Source organism: Octodon degus, unplaced genomic scaffold (genome assembly GCF_000260255.1).
Source record: "Octodon degus isolate 3935 unplaced genomic scaffold, OctDeg1.0 scaffold00017, whole genome shotgun sequence".
Classification (NCBI taxonomy): domain Eukaryota; kingdom Metazoa; phylum Chordata; class Mammalia; order Rodentia; family Octodontidae; genus Octodon; species Octodon degus.
Genome location: NW_004524593.1, coordinates 4,003,030 through 4,020,014, shown reverse-complemented (window position 1 = coordinate 4,020,014; position 16,985 = coordinate 4,003,030). Strand labels below are relative to the sequence as shown.

The window sequence follows — 16,985 nt, the reverse complement described above, 5'->3', positions numbered from 1 at the left end:
AGACCCAGGTATTGAGTTAGGTTCCCCATACCAAAGAAAGGAAGGAAGAAAAAGAAGAAAGAAAGAAAGAAAAAAAAAGAAAGAAAGAAAGAAAGAAAGAAAGAAAGAAAGAAAGAAAGAAAGAAAGAAAGAAAGAAAGAAAAGAAATGAAGGAAAGGAAGGAAGGAAGGAAGGAAGGAAGGAAGGAAGGAAGAACAAAGTGAGAGAATTATTGCTAACTATTCCTCTGGTAGAGCATTATTTATTTTGTAAACATTTAATGAAATTTAGCAACAAAGTCATTTGTCCTAAAATTCTGTTAATGAAAAGATTGTTAATGATGGACTTGATTTTTTATTCTAAAATTAATCTGAATTATTCAGATTTTCCATTTTGTAGTATGATGTTTTCTACTATTTTGCTAATAACGTATTCCTTATTTATATTTTTGAATTTATGGATTGAAAAGTTGTTCGTAATATCCTCACATAAACTGTTAATAACTATATACTCTGTCCTGATGTCACCATTTTCTTTCCTGATAATAATCATTTGTTCTAGCTCGCTTTTATCTTTATCAGTATTACCAAATTTTTTTTATATTTTAAAGAATACAAAATAGTGATTGAAACAACTGCATTAGAAATGATACAAAATCTCTTTAATAGTAGTCTTTCCATAAAAAAAATCTGACCTTTCTCTCATTCTTTTCCTTCATTAGTTTGTGCTTCTGAATATTTGTTTCTTTCTACTTCATTCAGTCTTATCTGTTGTTTCCTCAAGCTGTTGATATGAATACTAAACTTAATTGAAGGTTTTTTTCTTTTGTAATGCATACATTTAAACCAAAAAAATCCAAACACTGCTGTAACAGCATCTCAGATGTTTTGATATTTTGAAATTAACTTCTATTTTTTTGAACTTCACCCAGGAATATTCAGAAAATTGTTTTTTAATTTGCAAACATTTGGCGACGTCTCTTGCTAATATTTCGCAGTTGATTTTTTGTCTTATTGCACTAAGATTGCTATTTCAGCCCTTGCCTCACCTTTATGGCCCAGAATATACTCTCTCTCTTCCTCTCTCTCTTCCCTGCTCCTCTCCTCCCCACCTTTTCCTCTCCTCTCCTTCCATTTCCTATTCTCTCCCCCAATCCTCCCCAGCTCTCAGATTTACCACATCTCATAACCTGTGTTTCCCCCTCTGTATCCATCATGGTACAGTCGGGAAGCAGAAATCATACAGCAATGTAAAGAGATATTAACAATAACAAAATATTAACTATAACAGGAGATTGAAGGGATGAGAGACTCAAGACATCAATACAAGATCAAATAGAGTGTTGATTAAAAAGTTCAGCCCCAACCCCGGATCCTCAGATTAATCAGTAAAGGAATTATTCTGAAAGACCCCTGTAGAGATGAGATTCAGCCCTCACTGGAGAAGGCATGACTACGCAGTGAAATGGTAGGGACACCGGCTGAGGTCCCACTGATTGACAGAAAGCCACTCTGGTGTGCAGATGAAACTCCCAGTGAAAAGGCTCACAGCCCAGGAGCTCAGGGAAGCTATCATGGGAAGTTTTGTATTAACTGAAAAATCACATAGTGGAGCGGCAGGGCCCAGTACTTCGGAGGAAGAGCCGCGGGATTCGGGAATCAGCCAGAAACAGCACTCCAGAACCAGAAAAAGCTCCAGCGCCCTCTGCAGATGGACTTTAGCGCTGCGCCTAATCCTGAGAGAATTTTCAATACCTCAAGCTGCGCAAATGTGGATCTAGAACAGAGAAGCAACAAATTAATAATGAACACTTCTTTGAATAGTTTTTATCTATTTTACCCTTATTTAATTGCTATTGTCTGCATCATTGTTATAGAAATCATAACAGAATTCATGAATTATCAAAGTCTGATATTACTTGCTACCGATATTAATTGCTACTACCTCATCTAGCAGCACAAAAACTTTAGAGCAGTTTAATTCCACTTATCCAATTCTAATTTACATGCTATTGCATCAGATATTTAATTGTTATAACATACATGTATGAATATCTCATTTTCTTAGGAGAAGTCCTAGTGAAATTGCTTTTGAATTGTATTTTTAAAAATCTTAAGTTTTTCAATATACAGTATTCTACTTGCCTCTAGAAATGTACTAATTAACACATTCAACAGCAATTTTTAAAAAACAGCAATTTTTCAGCCTGAACTTACCATCTTGCCATAATTTGTTAATCTGTTTAAATTTGTATTGGTTTGGTGAAAAGTACACATCATCATATCAATTTTCATCTCAATAATTGAAATGTTATGAATTTTTATTCATGTATTTCTTGTCTTTGTTTTTGTTCCTTGCATATGTAGTTGAATTTTTTCTGTCCTCTACCTACTTTTTAAATTCATTGCTTCTTTTATTGAATAACACTGAGCTGAAGATCAGTGATAACATCTTCCATTTTTCCTCTGGAATCTAAGCCGAGAGAGTAAACAAAGAGCAAAAGTATAGAAATTACGTCATTACCTTCTCTGAGACAGAACCTTGCTATGCAGTTTAGGATAGTCTTGAACTTGCTAATGTGGCCCAGACTGGGCTTCAATTTGCAGTGATCCTCCCGCCTCAGCCTCTCAAGCACTGGGATTGCCACTGTGTACCACCAAGCCCTTACTTACTGATAGAGATGCTGTAGGGAAAGCACAGTGCAAATGGATTCCTAACTTTTTCTTCTGAATTAATCAGGTTTACTACAGTCTCCATCTCCCGTCACAAGCATAAAAAATGGATCTCTTAATTCAGAAGACAGTATATTCTGTATCGTACTGAAGCGACCAAAACACCCCAGCCATGGGGTAGGCGGACTTATAAAGGAAAGTAACCCAAAAGAAGTTGAAATGTTCATATTCACAAGGTCCCTACCTTAAGCCAAAGGGCAACTTTGTAGAAACAGGTAGCTTCTCTGGGAGGATCCAGACTCATGTGCTTCCCTGGCAAGCACATGGGCCTGAGTTCAATCCTCAGTTCTAAAAAAAAAAAAAAAAAAAAAAAAAAAAAAAAAAAAGGATCCAGACCTTCAGATTGAGAAACTGCCCATTTGGTTGTAATTTGCCCTTTCTCCAGATAAACCAGCTTCTTCCAGGGCTTGAGGCTTGCAAGCTCAGCTCACTGGTGTAGAGGGGCCAGCCCATGCTCACAGCAGCCCTGCATGACTGTTATTTAGTGATTATAACTAATATCAATGTATTTGTTTTTAATTCTATGAGTAGTTTTTTACAATTTATACCACAAAATAATAGCTATGTGAAGAAATGTATGTAATTAGCTATATTAAGACATTCCACAATGCATATATATTTCAAAACAGGGTTTCCACAAGATGGATAAGGCAATTGACCTAAGAATTTCCATCAGGTTTTTGAAAATAGCAGTTAATGGGTAGAAATCTCACCATGACTAACTCTCTATGATGATATCTGTGAACTAAGCAACTATATTGAGGACAACAATGTATAATGCTAAAACCATGAAATACCTATCATTGTCACATTTCTTGTTATATAGGCCTTGCTTTATCATGGTCTTAACCATCCAGCAGAGAAGTACAAAAATAAGGTATATAAAGTAAAGCCATATTAATATGCTGAGCTGTGAAAGGCTCAAGTCAACAACTTCTGTGGATAACCCACTGCTATTGTGGACTGCTGGACTGTGTTGGATTGTTTTGCTGAATTCACACACCTATAGTATTTAGATGCCAGTGGAATACCCATCTCTGACAGGAAAAAACAAAAAAAAGGGATACAAAGGAAGGACCATTTTGTATCTGCATATGCAGAATAGTTAGGATAGATATACCGCTACTTTTGCTTAATTCAATGAGAAGAAAGATTCGTACTAATAGTGTTTGGACAGGATATCCTGTTTGCTCCTTGTACTATGGATAACAACTAAGAAGATAACAATGTACAATGTACTAATTATTTAAACTGTCTTATTAATCAGTTTTGAAGCTCTCATTGCTATTTGTTTCTCAGTAAAATTAAAAAAAGAAATATCTATCATTTTGGTCTTCTAAATGTGTACTGTTTCTAATGTCATATCAATTAGTAATATGCTCTCTTTAAAGTAAATTTTTAAGGTAATAAAAGAAAATGAGAGAGGAAAAAAGTGTGTGCCTGTAATCCCAGAACTTGGGAAGCTGAAAACAGGAGGATTACTACAAGTCTGATCTGTGTAGTGAGACCCTGTAGACCCTGTACAAAAATACATTAAAAAAAAAAACACTGTTTCCTGTACAACACATACAGACATTTGTAATTTGTTAATTTTTTTAAAAAAAGTTTTAAATGCTCTATTTTGAAAAAAATGCTATATAATATAGATAGTGAAAACCATTTCACTAAATCTGAAATGATGTAGCGCCGCCAGAACAGTTAGCTCTGTCCACAGGGCTGAACATACTACCTTGGCTAAGGCGCTGAGTGGATGAAATCAGAAGCCACAGCTAAGAGAGACCTTGTTTTAGCTATTCTTCTTTTGCTGCTGAGGCAAAATGCCTGACACCCAAAATTAAGGTAGGAAAGTTTTAGTTAACTCGCAGCTTGTAGAGGTTTCAGTCCACAGTCAGCAGGCTCTACGGCAGGGTGGCGTAGCAGAGGGACCATCGTTCACGGCTGCTGAAGACAGCAAAGGCAACAAGAGCAAAAGGGAAAGGGAGCCCCTCTTCCTCCCTTTTATATGGCGTCGGGAGGCACACTCTAAGGCAGACGCAGCATCACACCGTCTTGTACCCCCTTCTTGCACAGGCTGAGGATATTTACAAAATGTGAACCCTGGTCCCTTGCTGAGTCAAGCAGGAAACCCTGTAACTCTTTTTCCTTTAGTGAGGGCATGAAAATAAGTTTAACAAACTGTTCTTAAAAAGCCTGCCCCCCATGGCCACATGAGGCTTGAGGTGGGGCACATCCTGACACAAACCATAACAGACCTGGAGAGCATATCAGAATACAGCTGCCCTGCCCCCGGGGTGACCTGTCAGGCAAACAGTGGCACTGCATGGGGCTTTTTTTTTTGGGGGGGGGAAGTACTTATAAGCTGAGAACAGAGGTAAGCGATCAGACATTTACAACACCCATGGAATGGAATGATAAGATAGGACAGACTAAGTCATCTAAAAAGCACTGCAATTTCTGTCTGGGCTTCATGGAACACTCTGGAACCTTGCTCCACCGTGGTACAAGTCAAATTGTTTGAGACCACAAGGCTGGAAAATTATATATATGCTTTGGTTAAATCATTAAACCTGGATTTCCAATCACTGCCATAAAGGAATCAGATAAGCAAGTGAAGGTATCATAACCCTCTATCCCAACCCCTCTGCCTACCAAATGCCCCTGACATCTGTGCCACATACATGTTCCACAAATGCATATGTTGGGGTTTGTCTCTAGATGTCTCCCCAAAGCCTCATGCAATCATGGGGTGGACTTCTGGAGTTTATGATTGACTCATGATCCACATGGATTATTGCTGAGTGCTACACCCAGCCTGAGGCAGAGAGACAGACTTCCTCTCCATTGCCATTGTTGCTGCTACCACTGCCTTTGCTCTATGCTGTTTGGCACTGCCATGAAAGGTTGCTCTCTTCCCTGTGCCACCCTGCCTTGGAGCCAGCTGAGCAGGGACTAAAATCTGCAATAACTGAACTAAATAAACCTTGCTTTCCTGCATTTTGGGTGTCGGGTATTTGTCCCAGCAACAAGAGAAGAGTAACTGAGGCAGCATATATGGGAGTAAGTCAATAGGAAAAGCTATGGAGATATTGTTATAGACAACTAAGTTAGAGAAAAATATTACAGGCACCCAAATAGGGCTAGGTCCTCGAAGGAACCAGTGCAGAAGGGGAGATGCCTTGCAACTGTGGAGGAGACAGGCTTCTCCAGCTGAGGGCCAGAGCTCAAGACAAAAAAGATAAAACAAGTGCACCCACATACTTTCTAAGTGGGTCTCTGTCACCTTGAGGAAGCCAGGAAGAGTCACTAACTCAACCTTATCCAGGAAAAGCCTGCATTCTCTATTCGTACCTGCTTGCTAAGTGACTTGCTTCCCCATTTGATGCAATTTAATCACTTTTACCTGAGCAATTATATTTGTAATCTTATTGCTTGCCCGTAGTTTTATCCCACCTCACGCCCACCACGTGATTTCCCCTTCTGCCTACCTCGGACTCACCTCACATTGTGGATTTTCTCTGTAAAAATCTCTAGAAAAAACAAGAGTCCTTGGCAACCCATTCACAGTCCCTTCTGTCTCTCTCTGTGACAGAAGCTTTCTTTCCTTCAGTAAATATATTCTGTTGTTCCTACAATTCATCCTTTGATTTTAGAGAACACGAACTCATACCAGACATCTAACAGAATGGGAGTTCCTTTCCCCTATATCAGTATCTGTATTATAATCTGTATGGCCATCTAATTTTTTTTTAATGTAGCTCTGGCGAAGATGCTAGAATTAAAGATGGTGAGAGTGAAATGTGTAACCTTAAGTGTAAATTTAACCACACACACACCAGCGATGTTATTATTCTATGTGTAATCAAAATACAATAATGAGGAGAAACAAATTAGATTGTTTAAAAAAGGATTCTAAAACCATAATAGCAACAATTTCAAGATATCTAAGAAATATGCTTAACAAAGGAATCCATGTGAAGAAACTATAAAATACACCCCCCAATATTTCAGGGTGAATGGAAGAAGCATTTTCTTCCTGGATAGAAAAACCAAAATCTTTAAAAATTTTTACTCAGTTAATTATAGTGTTTTGTTTTGTTTTGTTTTGTTTTGTTTTGTTTTACAAAATCCTAGTTAAGGAATAAGATTTTGGGAAAAGAGAGCAAATGAAAAAAATTATTTTGATGCTCATTCAAAAGAATAGCTAGGAAAGTGTGATATTTTGAAAGAAATAGATATATGAGGAGAAAGTCCTATATTTGTACAAATTATGATTATTATAATGACAATAAGGTCAACATCACTGGAATAGAAAAAGTCTCAAAAATACACATCCACACCAACATTATAAAGGAAGAATCAAAAAGAGCTCAGAAAATAGATTATTCCACTACATGGTAGCCCAACAGTTGGTTGAATACTTATAAATCCTATACATAAGTTTCTAGTCTTCATATTCATAATAGTTGGGTGAATATTTGTAAATGGTACACATAAGTTTCCTGTCTGTATAGTCATATCAGACAACTAAAAATATTACCCATTATTGTAAGAGTCATTATAAAAAGTATCACCACTTGTGATGCCCAGACATAAATTTAAGTGGGGCTGATTTGAGTTTTTTTAAAAAGGAAAGTTCATTCCTTTCCTTCCTCCTTAAACAGTTCAGTTCCAAAAGCAGAAGATCACTAAGAACGAGAGCAAGGAAGAGCAAGAAGAGCAGGAAGTTGGAGGATGGGACTCTAAAATCTATAAACGAAATTCAAATAATTGTTGAAATAGGTCTTTTAAATTTTACCTCATCAATATCTAATATGAATATTAATGAGAAAAACTTTAATACTAACAGCCAATTCTGGCAAGGGAAGGAAGCGAGTTTTATACTAGCCATGGAAATCTTTCAGAAAGCAATAAGATAGATAGATAGATGATTGATAGATAGATAGATAGATAGATAGATAGATAGATAGATAGATATTTGTTGTATATATCAAAACACTTAAAATGTTTTGTGTCTGAAAATTGTTTTGTTGTTTTTGATAGAGTAATTCCACACATGAAAAACCATTTTAAGGAAGGAATATGAAAAATCACAGAAAACTGCCTTATATGAAAAGTTGTTCAAGGTAGAATTTTTATAGAATTGAAACATAGGAAAGCAACATAAGTACCCCCAAAACAGGTAATCAGTCGCAGAAACTATAGGTCAGTAAACTACTGTACAACTTTTAAAATTATACATTAATGGACAAGCACAAATGCAGAGTGAAGAAAAGTATGATATTGTTAAAACCATATCTAAAAATATAAAACACAGAAAAGCTGCAGAAAATTATAGTTGCCAATTAAAGCAGTTTTGGGGGGGTTTCTATCTTATATGATGAGAGAATAACAAACGTAATAACTGTAAAAGCTGACGCAATACAAGCAACTTGTACAGTTCATGGGTGATTATTGTAGTAGGATTTGTATGTTATTTATAAACAACATTCTGTGTTATTACTGAGAAATTTCAAAAAGGAACATGAGTTTTAACCACAAGACATTTGAGACTTGACCACAAAAAAAGGAACATTTTACTAAGATATCCCACACTTACAGCTTAGTTCTCAACTTCCTCAAAAATGCCATTTATATCACCTACAAGCCCAGATGTCTTTCCCAAAATAAGAAAACCCAGTGATGCACAAACTCTCCTACCCATTTCTCCAGTAACATTTGCTTCATATGTAAACAGTTCAGCTCTTGTCCACATGATTATTTTAGACGGTGGGAGAGTTCATCTGGCCCTTTCAAAACTAAAACCAGAAAATTAGAAATGCAAAAATTAACCATTTAAAGAGAAATGTTTAAAGCCTCCAATATCAACCTCCCTTGTTCATCAGGAATATTCACAATTATTTAAAAAGCAATTCAACCGTCTCAAAACTGAGAATCAATGCTGTCTCCTTAACGAACAGTCATCATATCATGATGGGAGCTAGATTGTTTCCTCAAGCCTTAACAATTTCTGAGCCACTGGGAAGAGCCAGACCTGATGTAATAAGGGTCCAAACCAGTTTGACCTTAATTAGGCCCACCTCTCGCCTCTTGCCCTACTTTCACCCTATTTAATCCTAAAGCTCATTCCAGCCTAGGACAGAAATCTTACGAACAGGAAGTGACTGATCTGCCCAGTCATCACTGACTGATTGCTAAGATATAGATAGCAAATGTAACTCCTGGAAAGCTAAACAAATAATTAGTACAAATTAATGGCTACACAAAGAAGTGGTTTATAAAATAGAGTCTAGAGTTCCTATAATTCGTTATGAAAATGTCTCATTTGAGCCTGGCATGGTAGTGCACACCTGTGATCCCAGCATTCCATTCAGGATGCTGAGGCAGGAGGATCACTATGAGTTTGAGACCAGCCTGAGCTAAAATAAGGTGAGCTCAAGGCCAAACTGAACTGCATATCAAGATTCTGTCTCAAAGAGACAAAAAAAAAAGTCTAGTTTATTAAACATTACAAGACATTCAGAGACAAAATAATGATCAATGAACAACAAAATAAGTAAATAACACAGTCAACAGAAATTGGCTCTGAATGGGCACAAATGTTAGATTTATCAGAAAAAGGTTTCATGGCAGCTATAAAATGTGTCCAAAAAGTTAAAGAAAGTCACTTTTTTTTTAGTACAGGGTCTACAGGTTTTCACTACACAGATCGGACTCATCATGATCCTCCTGCTTTCAGCCTCCCAAGCACTGGGATTACAGGCACACAACACCCGCCCAGTCTCAGTCCCCATCTCAGCACACCCCAGGGGCAGGGCCAGCACAGCACGCCAGGGATCAAACTCTTCTCAAATATGTATTTGCAAAACAAAAGAATCCCTGAATGCAAAAATAACTGAAGAGAAATATAAATCCAAAAATGATAGAAAATTAATAAAAAGAAACAAGAAGAAATATTAAACATATAAACGTACACATAATAAAAGTTCCAATAGAAGATTTTTAAAATCACACACACACACACACACACACACACACACACACACACACACACACATCTGGTCAAACTTCTGCAAGGCAAAAACTGGAAAAATTGTAAAAATCATGAAGAACAATTCATCAACAAGATGAGTAGTGGTTGCTTCTCATTAGAAATTACAGAAGCCAGTTATGAAATAAATATTCAAACTGTGAGGGGAAGAAACTATTAAAAAATAATTCCATAGTAACTATCCTTCAAAAATAAAGACAAAGTAAAGATATTTACAGATAAACAATGTTGGAGAAAATTTACTATTTATATGCCTAACCTATAACAAATAATAAAAAATCTTTCAGTTAGAAGGAAAACAACACTAGGTGGAAACACAAAAGGAAGGGAAGAAAGGAGAGAGGGAGGGGGAGAGAGGGAGGGAGGGAAGAAGGAACAGTATCTGCTACTATAAATACAGGGACAAAAATGAAGATTGCATATATTTTTCTCTTTTGCTTTTCGTCTTTCTTTTTATGAACTTTTTAAAAAGCAATTATTGAGAACAGTAATTATAAACATGTAGTGTTGGGTTTAGAACATAGGTAGACAAAATCTATTTGACAATAACACAAAGGAAAAGGGAAAAAATGGAGCTATTCTAGATAAGAACTGCTATAATTTGATGGAATTAAGTCAACACTAACCTGAAGTTATTTAAATATACATACTTTAATCCCTGGAGCAACCAGTAGGAAAACAATTCAAAAATAGCTTGAAAAATCAGTAAAGGAATCAAAATATACATAAAAACATTCACTAACACAAAAGGAAGCAGTAAAGGAGAAACACAGGAAAAAATGAACAGCAAAATATCAAACACAACTCAAGCATATTAATAATTACATTAAATGCAACTTTTAAAAATTCCAATCAAAAGGCAAAGATAGTGAAATCAAATTTCACAAACAAGACCCAACTATGTGGCACTTGAAGTACACATGCATAAACCCACTTAAAGTAAACTGATGGAAGGAGATGTTGAAACAGTACTCATAGAAGAGCTGGAGTCATTATACTAATATATACTAATATACTTATAAAATATATAAGTATTAGTGTACATTATACTAATATCTTATAAAATAAGTTCTAGGCAAGAAATACTGTTAGGAAAAGAGGGCCACTTCATAATGATAAAAGAGTAAGCATAGCAGGGAGATAGAATAAAAAAATCTTTAGGTGTCTGGCAACGGAGTCTCAAAATATGTTAAGCAAAGACAGAAAAGGAAAAGGAAATTGAGGCTCCTTCCGCCATCACATCTCTCCTAGGAAGATGGCGGGAAAGCCAGACTCTGCTGCAGCTCCCTTCGTGGGCTGTGGCTGCTGGTGGTGAAGGACCTGGGGAACTCTCTCCCAAAGCAGCCACACCAGGACCCCCTTTTTCTGCTGCAGTTTTGCCGGGAACAGAAGAACCTACCAGTGACACCAAGAAAAAAAATGATATCCTGTGGAGGACCATCTAAGCAGCTCTCCTTGAAAGAAGTGACTGTCTCCATTTTGACTGAGCCTGACCCTATTTCCTATGTACAGAGCTGGCTAGGACTTCTGTTTCTCAATTGGCCTTAGGTAAATGTAGGCCACCCACCTAGCTCTGCTCACAGTGATCACTATTTCCCACAATTCTCAGTCATTCCTCCTCAAGCCACTCCCCCACTGAATAAAAACAGGGTGAGGCCCTGGGTTACTCTCTTGGTTCCATAAAGCCATCTTTGTGGCTGGACTTAGAGCCCCTTGACTCCCCCATGATTGAAAATATAATTTAGTGTCTTTATTTTTGCCGTGGGTTGCATTGTAAGTGGTAGATTGGAATCAACTTGATTCCAATAACCTAACTTTGGGATTATAAATATTGGCTTCTTGGACTGAGACAAGGTCCAGGAAGTGTCTCCTACAATATTCCCCACTCTGAAGAAGTAACCTGAACTGCCGTGAAGGGATTGTGGGTGATGACCACTCTGACTTCTTCAAGCTGAAAGGGGTCATAGTTGTTGACCAGCAGTCAGGTACATTCTTCAGAGGTTCTATCTAAAGGCCCAATAGATGACAGGCATTTTCTCTTGGGTAAACATATAGTTTTGAGTCTGGAGGAGACAAAGCCAAAGAAACAATTAAGTATGCATGTGTCAAATAATCCCAACAGGATAATTATGAAAAAGACAAGTTAGAACCTTTTGTAGGTCCATTAGCAGAGACAAAATCTGGTGGATCCCAGTTAAAGAAATCTTAACCTAGCATATTCACTATAGGTTTTACCTATATGATTACCTGGGTTTTGGTATCTTCTAAGAAAGAACAAGTTTTCTGAGAAATTAGAGCACATATAAGCAAAGCATGAACATTTGAGCTAACAGGTACATTTATAAACCTTTTTTTTTTGAGACCTAGCAATCATAACTCACTAGCTCTTAGACCCCTTTATTCAGGGAGTCTGACAGTTTGCTGTAAGCCCTTCTAGTTTTAGTTAAGAGAGGTCACACATGTATTCACTATCAACATGAAATATTGCATTACGTCAGAAATCAACCAGGTTAACTCATATACTTATCATGAAATACACAGCACTCAGTCAGATTAAACCAATGAAATACCTTTTAAATCTTGTACAGGAACAACAGTATTATTAGGTTTGTAAAAAATCAGTCTATGCATCATTATTTAGTATGCAACCTCAACATATTGTAGTATCTCAATTATAGCTAAAGCAAGATGTCTTTCAAAGTCTGTTTCTATTGAGGTACCATGACTGGAAGGAAAGTCAGGGTCGAAAGACAAAGAAACCTGTGCCAATTTCCAGCAATAGGCTGGGTTTCTTTTCCCTCCTATAGTCATGATTACTCAGGGCTCCTCCATGGAGATGGCAGGTAGAGGCAACAGTCTGGCCAGAGAGAAGAGGCAGGCCCAGGGCCCTTCAGTCCCACTGGACCATTTGAGAAGCTGAGTCTGAGCTCTGGGGCCTTCGCCAGTCCCTCTTATGCTGGCCTGGCTTCTGACAACAGTAGCAGATGAACCTCATTGTCCTTGAGCTCTTCTTGGATCCAAGAGAATCAGACTTAGGGTCTGTTTTGAGGCTGCAAAAATGGCAGCCATTTCTGATCTCTTTGTTTTCTCTCCTTGGTTTTCTCCCAGTTCCAATTATAAGACACTTAAACAGTTTTTACCAAGGTATCAAATGAGTTGTCTGGAGCAAAAGCTATCTTTTGTAGCTCCTGAACTTATCTGTAAGAGTAATCTGTTTCTCTATTTAACATTGGACAAGGCCTCTGAGTTCATGATATAGTTGGAAGAGTCTGTAAAAGAAATCTTGTGCCAATCTCGATCTTTCCCTAGAAGGAAACCTGTAGGGAACCAGTCTATAAAGGAATAATTAAATTTGTGTATAGCCCATACATGGTAAGGATCTCTGCAAGTCTGCCATGGACCTAAGTCACCTTCCTCAACATGAGGGGCATGAGCTTCTGGAATACAGATAAGAATGTTAGGTTTAAAGTTTCTTACCATGTTGCCCTCTGTGGGAATAGAACTTCAAGCTAATAGGGCAAATCATCCTTTAGACAATTGCACTCTCCATGTTTGATCAGAAATTGTCATGCAAAGGCCAGAATCTTTTTGTAGATGGGCTACACATAAGGGTGGAAATATAAAATGAGATGTGACATTAAGCCTAGTCTGTTCTTGTAGATGCACTAAAATTTGTGGGCCTGGCAGAATAGTAGATGAGGGGGTATTGCTCTCTATAGAATGGAAAACTTCTGGGGGCCTGTCCATCCAAGTAAGTGGTCTAAGTAAGGGTGGATTAGGTATATAGGCCCAATACTCTTCTCCCTGAATCAGGGGAATACATACTGTAGCTGCTAGGAGAGCAAGCATAGTGATGAAAAGATTTTCAGGTGATTGAATAAAACCCTGGCAATCGTGCCTCACGAATGGTCTGCTGCAGGCCTTCCCATGGCAGGGGGTGATGCCCTGTTACATCCGTTGTTTGAGGTCTGGTTAGAGGGTCTGATGTGTTGCATCCATGAGTTGGATATTGACCATGGAGCTGCCCCAGTGGGTAGTGGCGAGGCCTCTTCCATCGTAGACCCTGGGAGTCTTCGACTGGGGTCTGAAGTCTCTCAGTGCTTCTGAGTGACATTGATTCATCATGGAGCTGACCAGTCCATGGACGCACACATCAGGATGGAATCCATAATGTTTCTCCATCTCCTGTAACAATACATGCGTATCCTCTGCCCCAATTTAAGAGTGATGCCGGACCATTCCACATACCTGTTTGGGGGTCCCTCCATGCTACAGGGGGTAAAGACCTCTGAGAATGGTTAGATCCTTGTTGAGGAATAGGCCTAGGAATGAGCTGGCAGGAAGGGCATGACATGACTATTTGTCTCACTTGAGCTCTGGTAATTTTAAACTCCCTTTGCAGAGATCTAGAATTTTGATGAAAAAATTCATGGGATCCTATTGCTTTATCAAAAACAGAAATCAAGTTAATAAGAGCATCTGCATTATAATTCCCCAAGGATAATGGACCTACAAAAGGTTCTAACTTGTCTTTTTCATAATTATCCTGTTGGGATTATTTGACACATGCATACTTAATTGTTTCTTTGGCTTTGTCTCCTCCAGACTCAAAACTATACGTTTACCCAAGAGAAAATGCCTGTCATCTAATGGGCCTTTAGACAGAACCTCTGAAGAATGTATCTGACTGCCGGTCAACAACTACGACCCTTCTTTTAGCTTGAAGAAGTCAGAGTGGTCATCACCCACAATCCCTTCACGGCAGTTCAGGTTACTTCTTCAGAGTGGGGAATATTGTAGGAGACACTTCCTGGACCTTGTCTCAGTCCAAGAAGCCAATATTCATAATCCCAAAGTTAGGTTATTGGAATCCCATCAAGTTGATTCCAATCTACCACTTACAATGCAACCCACAGCGAAAATAAAAACACTAAATTATATTTTCAATCATGGGGGAGTCAAGGGGCTCTAAGTCCAGCCACAAAGATGGCTTTATGGAACCAAGAGAGTAACCCAGGGCCTCACCCTGTTTTTATTCAGTGGGGGAGTGGCTTGAGGAGGATTGACTGAGAATTGTGGGAAATAGTGATCACTGTGAGCAGAGCTAGGTGGGTGGCCTACATTTACCTAAGGCCAATTGAGAAACAGAAGTCCTAGCCAGCTCTGTACATAGGAAATAGGGTCAGGCTCAGTCAAAATGGAGACAGTCACTTCTTTCAAGGAGAGCTGCTCAGGTGGTACTCCACAATATCCTGATAAAGGCTGTGGGAGACACCCGGATAATGAAAACAAAGAAGTGGGCTGTAGAGCAAACGCGAATTATCCAAAGGCTCATTGACTTCATTAAGAAGTTCCTTAAACTTGTGGCTTCTGAACAGTTGTTTATTTATGTAAATCAATCTTTCATACCTTCTCAAGACCAGGAAGTTGGAACCCTCTATAAGTGCTTTGGCAGTGATGGTAAACTGGTCCTGTGTTACTGCAAATCTCAAGCATGGGGGTAAACCACAGAAAAAAACAACATGCTATCCAAAATGATTTTTCACAAAGGAAATGTGTCTGAAAAGTTTTGCTGTCAGTGGAGAGACCTCATGAGTATGAACTGCCCAGCATGTATCTGCTCAGACTCATGCATATGCATAAGAAAACATCCATAAAGAGAATGGATTTGATTCCCCCAAAAGATGTGATTAATTTTAATATGCAAATCATCATAAAAGATTGACATTATATGTCCATTGTTCCTGACAGTATGATTGTTTCACATGGTCCTCCAGGGTGAAAAGGAGACTAGAACTATATAAACTTCTTCATTACAGGTTCTTTAAAAAAAAGAAAGAAAAGGAAATTGACCATTCAACAATTAAAATTGGGGATTTCAATACTCCTTTTAATATCTGACAGAACAACAAGACAAAAAAACTCATAGAATAAAAACTATTCGCATAATACTGCCAAACTGACCCATACAGAACATGCCACCCAATAATGATGGGATACACACTTAAAAACAAAAAGGAGCATTCTCCAATACAGGCTATAAGCTCCACAGACAGAGCTAGTACCTATTTTATTCAACTATGTGCATACATGGTGTCAGGAGCATCTCTATTGATAAATTAATAAATTTATAAATATCCTGGAAGCTTCCCAAAGAGAAAAGTATTTGTGATGAAGAGTTCTAGTGTTCACCTATATTCAATTGTTTTCTGGTCATAATCCAGGAAAATTACCCTTTCCCATACCCCTTCCTGTTAGGCAAGGCCCTATGCCCATGCCTGACTCATGGTTTGTGATTGAAAGTGGGATGGATTATTTCTAGGCAAGAGCATTTAGTTGCGAGTGTGAACACTTTCTTCCATGGTATAGTGGCCACCAAGTTGTCCTAGAAGATGTCATTATAAGAAAGTGGGTCCTGTGCCAGATCTTTATGGAGTAGACTAAACTTTCTGCTGATTCACTTTGGACATATACTGTGAACGATAAGTCAACATGGGTTGTCTTAAGCCTCTAAGATTTTAAAGTTGTTTGTTGTTGTAGCACCACTTAGCTCATCCTGACTGACAAAGTAGCCTTCCCAGTAAGGATCTGAACAAAGGTGAACTTTAGATTCCAAATCTAAAGTCCCTTCTTTTGTTATACTTTGTTTTCACAGCAGAACTCTACCTGTGGAGAAATCCATTGATGCTTCTAGTATATTCAATAGACTTTTTGAATTAGATTATAAATGGCTACACATATACTATAAGTCTGTCATAATCTTTTCTGATGACAATAGTTGGAGCACAACTGTAAGATAAGCTGTGATCTTGCTTCATCTTTAACAAAGTGGTCATAGACAGTCACCTAATTGTCCCCATCTCACTTTTTTTTTATTATGGGTAAGTAAACCTTAGTTAAACCTGAAAGATGAAGCCAGGTGATTTAGTCACTTTTTTCATTGCTGAAACAAAATACCTGACTGCAATTTAGATTCATGGCCCCACTGGGTGTGATGGTGTGCACTGGTAAAGCCAGCACTAAGGAGGAGGAGGTAGGAGGATCACTGTGAGTTTGACCTGTAGACCAGGCCTTCCTATAAATTGAATTCAAGGCCAGCTTGAACTGTATAGCAAAACCCTGCCTGAAAATGAGAAAGAAAGAAAGAAAGAAAGAAAGAAAGAAAGAAAGAAAGAAAGAAAGAAAGAAAGAAAGAAAGAAAGAAAGAAAGAAAGAAAGAAGAAAGA

At 37.9% G+C, this 16,985-nt stretch overlaps 1 protein-coding gene across 1 annotated transcript in view; it reads left to right on the top strand.

Annotated features, from left to right (window-relative positions):
• LOC101582129 (ubiquitin-like protein ATG12) overlaps nucleotides 1-15,582 on the top strand; it is a 19,316-nt gene extending 3,734 nt beyond the window's left edge. The window contains exons 2-4 of the mRNA XM_012513717.2: nucleotides 11,011-11,188; nucleotides 12,790-12,796; nucleotides 15,021-15,582. Coding sequence (XP_012369171.1) covers nucleotides 11,011-11,188; nucleotides 12,790-12,796; nucleotides 15,021-15,263 — 428 coding nt within the window. The 3' untranslated portion in view covers nucleotides 15,264-15,582. The remainder of the gene's footprint in view (nucleotides 1-11,010; nucleotides 11,189-12,789; nucleotides 12,797-15,020) is intronic.
• The last annotated feature ends 1,403 nt before the right edge of the window (nucleotides 15,583-16,985 follow it).